This window comes from Mycteria americana, chromosome 2 (assembly GCF_035582795.1).
Source record: "Mycteria americana isolate JAX WOST 10 ecotype Jacksonville Zoo and Gardens chromosome 2, USCA_MyAme_1.0, whole genome shotgun sequence".
In the NCBI taxonomy this organism is placed as follows: domain Eukaryota; kingdom Metazoa; phylum Chordata; class Aves; order Ciconiiformes; family Ciconiidae; genus Mycteria; species Mycteria americana.
Window position 1 is genome coordinate 92,098,057 of NC_134366.1, and position 12,683 is coordinate 92,110,739.

Genomic DNA, 12,683 nt, shown 5'->3' on the forward strand with positions numbered 1-12,683 from the left:
CTGCGACACCTTAAAAAAATGAGAGTCGCACACTTGGTGATTATTTCTGGTATCAAGGGCTGGTCTCTCCTATCACTACTCACACACCAAAGGTCCCAGAGCAATGTTAGGATTCTGCCTGCAAACAAGAGACTGAATACTGCATTCACTTCCTTTAAGGCTGTAACTTATTTTGTAGTACAATTTTTCCTGTAATGTGAATGAAATAGGCCCGCTTTAATAAAATATATCTGCAAGGCTTGATTCTCGTTACCGTGTTTCTTGTGCTGTTACTTACCATAGGGCGAGAGTGTAAGATGATGAACGAGAACTGTTTAAAAAAAAAATGAACACTTTATGCGTAAAGGACTGAAAAAGCTATAGAGTGAGCTGCTGAACGGAGCCCCGTGCATCCCTAGGAGGTGGCCCGAAGGGTGTCTTCATCCCCGGTGTTCTCTCAGTGCCAAGTAATGGCTGTTGCAGCGTGTGCTTACTAAAGGGACACGGGGACGGCTGACAAGAGCCCGTACACAAATTTGCCACAAACTTAAAGCGCTCGTTGTGAGCAAGGGAAGCCTGCAGGTATATATTCTTCAGAAGCCATTTAACTTCGGCAGTAACTTGGGCTGGATGGCGGTGCTTTGCACGGCTTTGTGTGGCAAACCGAGGCCGCGGCGCGCACCCTCCAGCCTCCCGCTCCCCTCCACCGCCCGCGCTCGCTCGACTCCGCGCTTGGACGCGGGCTCCCGCGCCCCGAGCAGCCGCCCCGGCCCGGCCCAGCGCAGCGGCCGGACCGAAACGCGGCCCCCGGGGCCCCCGCGGGCGCCGCTCCGGGGGGGGCGGGGGGGGCAGCGGCGGGAGGGGAGCGGGGCCGCTCCGGGGGTCGCTGCACGCGCTCCGGCCGGGGCGGGGCGGGGCGGGGGCGCGGCTGAGCGCGGCGCTGGGAGCGGTGCGGCCCCGGCTCCGCCTCTGCCCCTGCCCCGCCGGGACGGGACGGGGCGGCCCCGGGCAGGAGCGTGCGGCAGCGGGAGCCGTCTTCCTCCTCCTCCTTGCCCCCTCCCCCGGCTCCCAGCGGCGGCTATGCGCTGCCGGGACCGCCCGGGCGAGCGGCTCTGAGGGGGCGGGCGGGCGGACAAAGGCTGCGGGCTGGTGCCGGCGCTGGGGCGCGATGGAGCGGCGCGGCGGCTGAGGCGGCTCGGTGGGGCCGAGCCGAGCCGAGCCGGGCCGGGCCGGGCGGCAGCGGCACATGGTGCGCGGCTGGGGCCCGGCGCTGCGCACCCGCGGGCGGGCCCAGGGGCCACCATGGACAACTTCTTGGCGGAGGTGAGCGCGGGCCGGCGGGACCTTCCTCCCCCCCTTCCTCCTCCTCCAGCGTGGGCTCGCTTTGTGGAGCAGGAGCCGGCAGCAGAGTGGCACGGGGCTCCCGAAAAGTGTCGTGTGGGCGTCCCCGAGCACCTCGGCTCGCCGGGGGTTTGCAGGAGCAGCCCCTCGGGGGCCGGGGCTTCGCGCCGGGCGGGGGAGACCGGCGCTCCCCCCCCCCCCCCCCCAAATTATCAGCGGTTTTGGCTGTGAGCGGGGGCGGAACGCGGGGCCGCCGAGCTGAAGCGGAGGGCTGCCGCTCGGCGCTCACTGGGGCTCGTTGGAGCGGGCCGGGGCTGGAGGCGCCGGTGCCGCGGCTTTGCCCGCTGCCGCCACCCGAGCCCCCGCTGCCGCCGCCCGCGCCCACCGGCGGCACCTCCCGGGGCGGTCCCGGCGGCTGGGCCCCCCGCGGGAAGCAGGCTGCCTGGGCTGCGGCGGGGCTGGTGCGGGTCCCTGCCCGCCCTCCTGCCCCGGCCCTGCTGCCGGCGGCGTGGCAGCCTCTGAAACCGTGTCTCGGGGGGGGGGGAGTGGGGAGCTTCCTCCTCAGGGGTTCCCTGCATGGAACCCGGGTAGGGTACTTTTTCCACCTTGTGTGGGCATATGAGGCTTCAAATGATGGAGGTTTCGGAAGCTGGGCTGTTGTTAGGCAGTCTTTTTTTAAGGTCTGTTTATTAAGTGCCTGCTAGTAAATATAGACAAAACCTTCCGATACAAAATGCAGAGTAATGAGGCTTAAGCCTTGAAAGTGGTTTGAGCTTTACCATTATCTTGTGGATCTTGACAACTTCATCGCGTCGGGTGAGGAAACCAAATCAAAGGTGCTCTGCCACTTACTCAGAGTATGGGCCAAAAATCAAAACTTGGGTCCTTTTCTGCTCTAAGTTAGCTGAATTTTATACAACAATATTTTACCGAATCGGTTCAGCCCGCCCAGTGTCGATACAGCCTTATGAACGTAAGGTGTCCGGTATTAATGCAGCGACTTCTGTGCGTGTGTTGTGCTTGTAGATTGCTGGCAAGGCTGGCATCGGGGTTGTGACTTCTGGTGGCTGACTGCAGGATTGCTTTAATCGCACCCCTTGCTGAAGCAGTTGCACTGTCAGGGTTGTAAATGCAGGCCAGGCATCTGTTTTATAGGACTGTGATTAAGCTGCAAAACCATCCTTTGCCCTCATGAAATAACTTCCCTCGTGTTCTGGGTGCTGCTGTTGATGCTCAGGCTAGAAAAATCGGTGATCTGTTTACTGGAATAATAATTAGCCACATAAAAAAAGGTCATACACCTTATTGCTTGTTAGCTTTTCATTTGTCAGACAACAAAAGTTCTGTCAAGTGCAATAAGAAGGAAGAAACACAGGATTAACTTTCAAAAAGTCTGAGTTAAGTAGTAACACTGCTTCCCCGCCCCCCCTGTAGAGGATGTAGCCCTTTCCTTTCAAAAGCTTGCAAGCCATGAGCAATATGGTAGTATTAGCATAGCCTTGCAAAATTAATCTGAAGAGTCATTTGCTCTGACACAAAGTACAGTAGCGTGCCCTACATAAAGGTGAAGAAGAGAGTTAATGGTTTTGACTCTCCTATTAGCCAAAATTACTTGCCCCGGGGAAAAAGCAAGTAAATTTTGCCAGTCTGTGTTAGTATTTCAGCATGTATTTATGTTAATTTGTGGTTGCTGCATGCAGACTTTGATCTTTCTTAAGAACTCTTACTCCCTTTCAACATGTCGATAATAGTTTAAAAGATCAGTAAATACAGCACCTTGACTTTAATCTGCATCCAAAGTCCCACCCGTAAGTATAAACAGTTTCCTCACACCGGAGCGTATGTAAATTGCATATAGGGAGCGTAAGGCACAATAGCAGAAATGCACGGGGCCTGACCCAGCTGCCACAGAAGAACGTCTGTTGAAGGCACTGGATTATTGAGCCACTAGCAGGGTAATTTAATTTGTGTGAGGCAGACATCCTGCAGCTGCTCTTTGTGAAAATATTTGCTGACTTATCTGAGAGAATTATTGTTCTCGTTAAAATAAGTTGTAATGTGTGGAAGAAAGAGGAAGCTGGATGAAAGGCACAGGTAAAAAGCCTGGTCTGCTCTGCTCTCGTTGTCAGCGATGTAAGTCCGCTGATAGAATTATATTTTGGGAGAAAAGCTGGTAGGTGAGAAGGGTATATGCTGGCACTTCACAGGGGTCGTTCCTCAGTGTTACCAGGAAGCCCCTCTTCACTGCGCTGGAGGCAGGAGCGTCTTCAATCTGGCTGTTGCAGAAAAATGTTGTACAACTAAAAGGTGTTTTAGTTGAAAAAAAAAAACCAAACCCTGCATTACTATTTCTCCCGTTTTTCCATAGCTAGATGCTGATTGTACCCTGCTTTCAGTATAGAACGATGCTCACTGGAACAAAACGAGGCGACTGGGTAAGATACTGGCGGGGTGCAGGAAGGCGCGCGTTGCAGAGGAGGCACTCCTGTTGGGACTTGCCGTGTTAAACGTGATGTGGGATAACGCCCAGCTCCTGCTGATCAGCTGACGCTGCCGTCGTCCGAGACTTAACAGCTTTTTGACTTCTCCATCTTGCTGCCCAGTTTCCTTCCTTTACTGTTTCTCAGTGTTCTTAGCTTTTATTCTTCTAGGATGACAAGTGGTTGTACCTGTCTCCAGAGGAGCCTCGATTTCCACCCCGTCCCAGTTTTCTAACTCAGCCAATTAAAAAAAATTGCTCTGAGTAAAGAGTTAGGCTAGAGGAGTCGGCCCTGGAACTTACTCCCCAAAATACTTTTATTGCTGGAAGATATTAAAGTAATTACAAAGTTGCATTTGAAATACAGAGGGGAAGTGTTTTCCAAGACTTTTTAAAACTATTTCAGGCTGTTGATTGATCTGTGCTACGTTTTGGTGTTTGAAGGAAGGTCGGTGGTGGAATCGTGACTTCTTCAGTATATTTACATAGTCATATTTTCATATATAAAGTGTTAAAACCTGTAGGAATCCTAGAGCTCCATACTCAGAATTAAAAATATGGATGTGTGCAATAGAGCCATTTGGTTGTGTTGCTCAAAACAGCCTGAAAAAATTGTTCCCGTATGTCTTACCAACAGCTAGGGTGGTCACAAGGGAGCAGTCTTCTTGTGGTAGCTGGGGTCAGACTTCTTTTTTCCATTGAGAATCCATCCCTGCTAAAAGGGGATGTATGCCATGAAGGAAGGAGAAGAGTCATCTCAAGATGAGAAGGAACACAAGGAAATTTGGCGCATAAAAGGCAGGAGAGGGAAGCTCAAACTGCCTCTTCAGCATCTGAAGTTCCCAAGCAGCGCTTACAAGGGCAGCAGGGGAAGTGGATGCAGAAGTCAAGTTCATTTTCCTTGTCTTATGTGGGAAGTCACTTTGCCCATTATATACAGTGTGTTGCACTGAACCATGGTCACTGTCCTTGTCACAGGAGAAGTGTGGCAGTTGCTGGCCCGGCTGAGGTCAGAGGGTGGTTGAGGTTGGGGGGGACCTCTGGAGGTCATCTTGTCCGAACCTGCCCTCCAAGCCGGTGCTCAGCTCCTGGGGAGCTTGCAGCACAGGCTGCATAGTGGTGGCTGAGGGATTGACTGCATTTAGTTGCTGCTAAGTTTAAAAGATAAAGGATTGGGTTTTTTCCACCTCTAATTTCCACAACTGGAAGAGAAGGAGGAAGAACAACTCTGTCTCCTGCCTTCTGTCTAGCGTGTCTGGGTAGGTAGTGTTGAAGGAGAGGGTACTAAAAGCATGATCATCATCATAGAGGTCCTACTGGTGTTTCTCTTGCATTGCATAGAGGTTTGTTGGGAACTGCGGGGTAGCCTCCTGTGGGGCACAGCAGGTACTCTGTGTCCAGCATGCTTTTATTTATAGCAGTACTGCTGGTGCCTCGAGTTCAGAATGGTTTCCTTCATTTCTGCTTTCCACAGTTGAACATATTTGCTTGTGTACCCTATTTTAAGGCAGGGCTCCCAGCGCGTGTCCTGAAGGAGCAAGTGTTGAACCTCCCTCTGTGGGAAGGCTATGGGGCAAAAATTAATTCTGAAGCTTTGAACTTAGCTTCAGGGGGCTGTCAGAGGTGGTATCTGCCAAGCCTGGAAGCTCTTACTTCGGATGCAGCTCGAGCAAACTTTTCCTTGATGTTCCCATGCTGTGGCATTTGGAAGATCACTGCCTCCCAGTACAGAGTCATTCATGGAGACCTTTGAGAGGTTTGGCATCCCCTGCAACCAGATGACCTTGGCACTGCCAAGTTTCTGCTCTTAAAGTGAAAATCTAGTGATGCTAATAAATTTCGGCATCGATACGCATGGGTTCCAGCTGTGCTTCGCAGCATAGCTTACACATTTAGGACAATCTTGAAGGTCTCACGTTTTATGTTAAAAGTGTTTTGCTGGTAGCACAAGTATGGGTTTTTATGCTCCAGCTTGTGATGTTGATGTAGCTTACACCAGCAAAACTGCATTTCAGACTGGTGGGGCAAAACCATCATCCCATAAGTGATGGCATAAAGGTTACATTTCTGGAGGACTTCTGAGTGCCCAAGTCATGCCAAGAAGGAACGGTGCCTCTTTTGGCTGTTGACGTTGGCTGCGTTTTCCAAAGTTTCTGAGCTGTGACTACTTCTTGTATTTAGGTTTTTTAAAAGCTAATGGTTGTTTCGTCAACAGTTATTTTTAAGTTAATTAGAGAGCATTATGTTTTGAGTGGAAAACGTTTCAAGGGAGACTCAGGACTACCTTACTGAGTTGAAAAGAAAAGAAAAGAAAGTGTTTGTAGGTTTGTTTCTGTAAGTTAGGAAATCGCGTTCAGCTCGTTGGTAGCACGTCATCATAACAGCCTACTACACGTACTTCACATGTGCCTTTCATAACATAGATTTGTGCAACTGAAGCATAGTCGTCGTCGCTGGGCTGGAGCCTAGCAGCCCTGCTGGCACCACGAATATTGTAAAATGACACAAGAATTCTCTTAAAACTGCAAAACACATAACTATTGAAATTAGCAATAGAGGCTCTACATTGTGCAGGGTCTGCTCGTGGTTTTTTAGGTATGTTCAGTCAGACTCCAGCTACAGGAGAGCTGTGAAACTCCCACCATTACAAAAGTCTTGGCTGCTTCTGAGTCTTGGCTTTTTCTTTTTTTTTACCTTCTGGTGACGCCTCACTGAAATGGTTACCTTTTTTTTTTTGTCTTTTCCTTAATTGTGTATTTGTGTCAGCACTTTATGTGTAAGCTATTTTGCTCTAACCAGACTTTCTTCTTTATATGTATTTTCATTTGGTGAGCCCTGTGTATGGGTGGTACTGAAGGTTTTGAACCTCTCCGGCTCTTTTTTGGTTTTGGAGCTGTCGCACAGCCTGCTGCCCAGTAAAAGGGAATTGTGTTTGAAAGCACGGCCAGTCCCAACTTATTTTTGAAGCCGAGTGTCATGAGCTTTTATCAGAAATGCTCCACAATTTTTTCCATGATTCTGTGGAGGCAGGAGAGGACCACTTTGCAGGAGAGAGAAGGGCAGACGAAGCTGGTGAAGGGTCTGGAGCAGAAGTCTTATGAGGAGCGGCTGAGGGAGCTGGGACTGTTTAGCCTGGAGAAAAGGAGGCTGAGGGGAGACCTCATCGCTCTCTACAACTACCTGAAAGGAGGTTGTAGAGAGGTGGGGGTCGGTCTCTTCTCCCAAGTAACAAGTGATAGGACAAGAGGAAATGGCCTCAAGTTGCGCCAGGGGAGGTTTAGACTGGATATTAGGAAATTTTTCTTCACCGAGAGGGTTATCAAGCATTGGAACAGGCTGCCCAGGGAAGTGGTTGAGTCGCCATCCCTGGAGGTATTTAAAGGACGTTTGGATGAGGTGCTTAGGGACATGGTGTAGTGGTGGTCTTGGCAGTGTTAGGTTTATGGTTGGACTCGATGATCTTAAAGGTCTTTTCCAACCTATATGATTCTGTGATTCTGTGAGAGAGGGAAGCAGAAAGGAAGGGGAGCTTGAGCTTTCTGTGTCATCTGGAGAGTTTAGTGCACGGGTCCCGTGAGCAACCTGAGAAACCCTGCAACCTTTCAGCGCCCGTGTTGCCCCAGTGTGCTGCAAAAGAGGGAAGGAAAAGTTTGGGGCCCCTCATCAATGATTACGCTGCCCGTTGTACCACGTTGTGCTTCCTCTGTAGTGATTTTAGCTCCATCTTGGGCTTCAGCTTGGTAAGACCAATATAGTCTCATGAATTTGTTTTTTAGCTTTAGAAGATAACTCAAGGAAAAGTGGTAGGTCCTTGGCTCCATGCGTGGGTGCATGTGTGTGTGGCTGTGTATGTGTGTGTATTTATATAGTGCACAGAACAAATCTAGACCTAACCCCTAGCAAGTGAATAGCATGCCTGCTTTTTTTTTTTTTCCCCTTTTAATATGGGGAGTGAATATTGATGTAACGTAAAAAATTCTAGCTAGAGAAATGTCTTTTTGTGTTTCTCGGGTGGATGCGGCCCCAGTGGAAGGTGCTGCAGTCTCCTGTGAGGGTCGGGAGCAGCAGCTCCGTCCATCCCTTGCGCGCCCGGCGTGGGGAGCGTGTGCCTGTCGCAGGCCAGCAGCGCCGTGCACGTCGTTCCCTGCGGTTCTGGAGGGAAGCACGTCCTCTGGGTAGTTTGATCTCCCCAACCTTTTTGGCTGCAGGGCCAGTATTTTTCCTTAGTGAATCACAGTCCCCGGCTGTGGTCTGCAGCCAGGAACGTAGTTTTGGGTGGAGCTCTGGTAGAAGGGCAGGAGGTAAAAAGTCACTGCGAATTAAGAGTTTTGCTGAGGGGGAAGAAAAGAATTACCAGCCTTAAGTCACTAATTGTGGCTACTTTACAAGTTTTGGGATGTGACCTCAAAACTTGCTAGATTGATTATGACTTCAGGCTTGTATGAGAGGGTCATGGCTTAGGCGTTCTCATTTCTCTTGATCTTCCTGTTGTTTATCATTACGTGACATTTTAAACCACTAGTGAGACATGAAGGAGGATGGCTAGCTGTTGGGGCAACAGTTATAGGCAAATTACTGTTGTTCAGGTATTATTGGTACAAATTTTGCATGGTGTGTTTTTTTTGTTTTTGTTTTTAAACTTATTTAGGGCTTTCTAAGATGTCCTATGTATGTCTGAAATTTGAGCATTATCCATTGGTCATATTTACTGTAATGCAACTTTGTTTTGGACACCCCCCCCTCCCCCCGATTAAGAAAGGTTAAGTGGATTTTCCTTTTAGTTAGAAGTCCATTAAGTAGCTCAAACACTCTGTTTTTTTTTTTTTTTTTAAAGACAAGACTTTTCAAAATTTGGATACAGAATAGGATCTGATATTAACTATCCTCCAGATCTGCTTTGTGCAGTAAACTATATCCATGCTGAAGAAGAAATTACCGCTTTGTTACATGGAAAATCTGAGCGTTACATTGGAGAAGTATACTGGGAGGGGTTGGTTAGAACAGAAGGAATGAGTAAAGATTGCTCGTATTTCTAAACATACATGTAAGAAGTAGGAGGATGTTGGGGGAGAATGTACCTTCCACCCCTAGACTCATTTCTGCAAGGTCAGTGATCAAGACTGTGACCTCAGGTAGGTCCAGACGTCGTTGATGCTTGTTCTTGATGTCCTCAGCTGGAGAGCCGGCGTGGGGCCGTGGCGGGGGGTGCCTGGCGGCCGCTCGGCACGCCGTTGTTCCGTGGGTGCTGTGACTGGCCGGACAGTTCCCCAGTGCAAACCAGTGACTGACTGGGGAAGGCTGCCGAGTTGTTTCAGCTGTTAACGCGTCACGCCGGTGCTTGTTTTACTGATAAATGTAAATACTTGCTCTCTGTTTAGGTGCTATTTTCCTGCGTGGCCAAGTGACTGTTTTTCGGTCTAGCCTGTAAAAGCCTTTTTATTTGGCAGAAAATTTTAGAGGGTTGGGGTTTTCTTTTTCATTGAAATCTCAAACATGAGTGGTGTTGGAGGAACTTGATAATACATGTTTTTCCTTGTTGAATACCTTACTAGGAATGGACGTAATTTTGGTTCAGATTTGAAACATGGCAGGAATTGGCATGTGTTTGGCTTTACTGACCAAAGTGAACATTTCCATTTTGCGTAAACCCTTCTACAGAAGAGTTTAACACACAGTTTCTATATGAGATCTTGTAATTTTTCCTAGTGAGCAAATGTGCTTAGTTATTTTTCACAAAGAAGGAGCAGCCACAGTTGGTAACTGGAAAAAAACCCCAAAGAGCACTCCAACCCTCTTAAGGCTTTGAGGAAAACTTTACAGCTTACGCTTTTGTATGGAAGGAAGTCTTCAAAAGTGAAAGGTGCTGGTCACTTGTATGGGTTTCTGAACTTGCAGTGAAAATTCAGATCCAATAGATCCTAAGCTGGATTTCTTGCGTGTCTCCGTGGCCCTGCCCGCAGTGGGTAACTAGCTATAAGTACATTGGAGCAGAGCCTACATGTGGGAGTCAGTATAATACCTTTTGCTCCTTCTAGGATTAATGGCATGCTGAAGGAAAACATCCTGGAGGACAGACTTTATCATCTCCTGTACCATCCCGTGGCCTGCCAGACTTCAGAGTTGAATAGGGTTCCCATATGTGTTTGTTAATACATTTTAGCAAATACTTAAATTGCTTCAGTGGGGCATTTCGCCTGGTTTATGGTATCAGACTTTCTTTTCCTTGAAAGTATGTAATCTTCATCTTGTGGCGAGCCTCGCTAGAGATTTTTGAGTGAATATTAAGCAAAGGTGAATATTGAAGAAATCAATGTGCTCTTTAACCCATCTCCTAGACGGGTTAAATCTTTCTGTGGAATTATTTGGGGTTTGGTTTTGTTTTGCTCCAAATGAGGGAAGGAGGAAGGAAGAGCGGGGAGCTCAGCAGCAGACTTCGGGAGCCAAGCAGTGCCTTCACACGTGATCCTGGCTGATGGCACGCACAGGGTGAGCGGCTGTGTGCAAGGGCTCGGGAAATAAAAGGCCAAGTGCACTTTGATGTGTTCGTGTCGCCTCTTCCTATATATTCTTGGGAAACTATTCATAATCCTTTATTATAGGCCAGTGATATGAGAGTGTGTTAATATGAGGCTGTCTTTGTTTTGTTTTGGAGATGCCGTAAGGACACCTTCGCAGAGGAAAATGTTTGGTTGTTGCTTTTTCCCCTGGGGGCATAGCTACGTTCCCACCCTGAGCAAGCTCACCCAAGAGCTTTTTCTCATGGCACGTCTGCCTCTGTACTGGAGTAGTCGTGAAAAGTACTGAGGGTTTTTTGGGTTGTTTTTTATGTTCTTAGCTACTTGACGTGGTTATGCCGGCAGAATGGCACCCTGCTGCCCAAGCCCACTGTCATAGTCTCAAAGTCAGGATTGATTTTGGTGCCTGTAGCATAACCTCGGGTAGAGACCTGAGGCTAAAATGGTTGATGGGCACTAGCTGCCATTAACTCCAGCCAGAATTACAAACCTGAGTATTTCTGAAAGTTGTCATCAAAGTTAACGCCCCAACCCCCTTGGCCCTCTTTCTCCCTCTTTCTCTTAGAAACCTTCAAAAGGCTTTAGAAAACTTGTTTTGATGAACTTTCCAGCATCTGGAGAAAACATTTCTGTAGTTCTTGAAATGATGCGGGATTGTGAAGGTGGTGCGACTGGCAAAGTCTTGCATGGCTTTGATGTTGTGTACTGCGTGCGTATATCGTCCTTCTTCCCGACCTTGCTAACAGAAACGCAGGATTTCTCTGGAAAGATTCTCACGCCTCACCTTTGCGTTCAGCCAAACTAGCCCTGGTTTTGGGGACAGGAGATAAGAGAAGTTTATTCCTTGTTTTGAAAAAGTATTGATGTTTACAGCATTAACGGAACCGCATCATTTGGTCCTATTTTAGTTGCTGTTGTTTAGCGTGCCATTAAAATGTTTAGTCAGATGAAGTTAAATGTATTTGTTAAGAGAATGGGATTGTTTTTCTTACGAAGTTGTTTATCCTGAGGAAAAGTCAAATCCCTTTGTTTAATGTACCCATCTGGTTTACAGAAGCAGTGGAGATCATTTCTATTTGACCATTTTAGTGGGTCAAAAACCAACTGTGTATCTTGGTTAGGGTATATTTTTATTTGCTTCAGAAAGGAGCCAAGTTAGCAGGACACCGGAGTTCACGTTGGGACAAGGAGTACATGCCGATTCTGTAGGTCAGACTTCTTGCTTCGTTGGTTGTCTTCTTGGATCTCTTCCCCTTATTAAATATAGACTGTGGTTTTGTGATTAGGGTTTATCTCCTCATTACAGCTTTCTGGTGATGGGTATGATGGATAGGTTGGTTTGGTGTGTGCAATCAGTTAGTATATTCCCTAGAAGAAAATGAGAGCAACGTTTACAGCAGGGCTTTGAAGGGTGGCATTTCCTGCTGCTTGTCAGGCCGTGCACCAGGAGGAGTCTCCGATGAAGCGAGCTCTTTGTTGAAACTCCAAGAGTTGGATTCTGCCATGTGATACTTGATAAGCTATTTCAAGGAATAAACAAACGCAGCAAATCTGAGCTGGAAAATACAATTTGCGCAGCAGCCCCCTTTTTCCTCCCTTGCAATTACATTTCTAATATTTTGCGCGCCAAATCAGAGAAGTTTTAAGAGCTGGCAGATGGGATTTTGGCATAAAGTTGCACAGTGCTTGCAGCAAAAGGGTGATTATCTGTTTTGTGTTAGTTTTGAGTCTCTACTCCCAATTTCTGTGTTTCTATTGCACCCTTTCTGCCATCATTTTGCTTTGGTGATTTGAGTGCCTTAAATGACTACAGTTCTGGTGCAGTAGTAAACTCCCTGGGTTTTTTGTGCAATGAAATTGCAATGTAATGAAATACTTGTGTTAAACTTTTACTGTATAGTTACACCTTTGTCAGTAGGATGCCTTCGTACTGTGCAGTTAAAGTGGAGGTGCCATCAGTAGCTGGTGGAGGACCGAAGGTGGTATCCAAATCTGTGCATCTTCTTACGAGCGTCCAGAGGTCCTTTCGCAGCTTGTTCGCAGCAGTCCTTACTGAGTGCAGAGGGAAAACACTGAGTCGTGGGATCCTTTTCCTTCGGATAGTGATTCAGCATTTACTGTGTTCCAGGTGCTTCTGGAGTCAGGCAAACGCAGGCTGTAATCCTGAATTTTGATTTCTTGAACTTGTGTGCTGCTTACAGAAACACTCCTTTATACTGCTTGCAAATATTTGATTTGAAAAGTGCACAGTCGCTTTATGCAGTCAGAGAGGCCACAAAAGCTTTGCTGTTTTCCTGGGATTTTTGTTTTTTCTGCTGGAAGGCATCAGAGTTTTTGGTAGGCAGCGTGAGCTACGGCTGTCCCGGAGC

At 48.0% G+C, this 12,683-nt stretch overlaps 1 protein-coding gene across 1 annotated transcript in view; it reads left to right on the forward strand.

The window, feature by feature from the left end:
- Positions 1–970: 970 nt before the first annotated feature.
- Positions 971–12,683, forward strand: part of MYO10 (myosin X) — a 172,657-nt gene continuing 160,944 nt past the window's right edge. Inside the window, exon 1 of the mRNA XM_075493997.1 lies at positions 971–1,302. Coding sequence (XP_075350112.1) covers positions 1,282–1,302 — 21 coding nt within the window. The 5' untranslated portion in view covers positions 971–1,281. The remainder of the gene's footprint in view (positions 1,303–12,683) is intronic.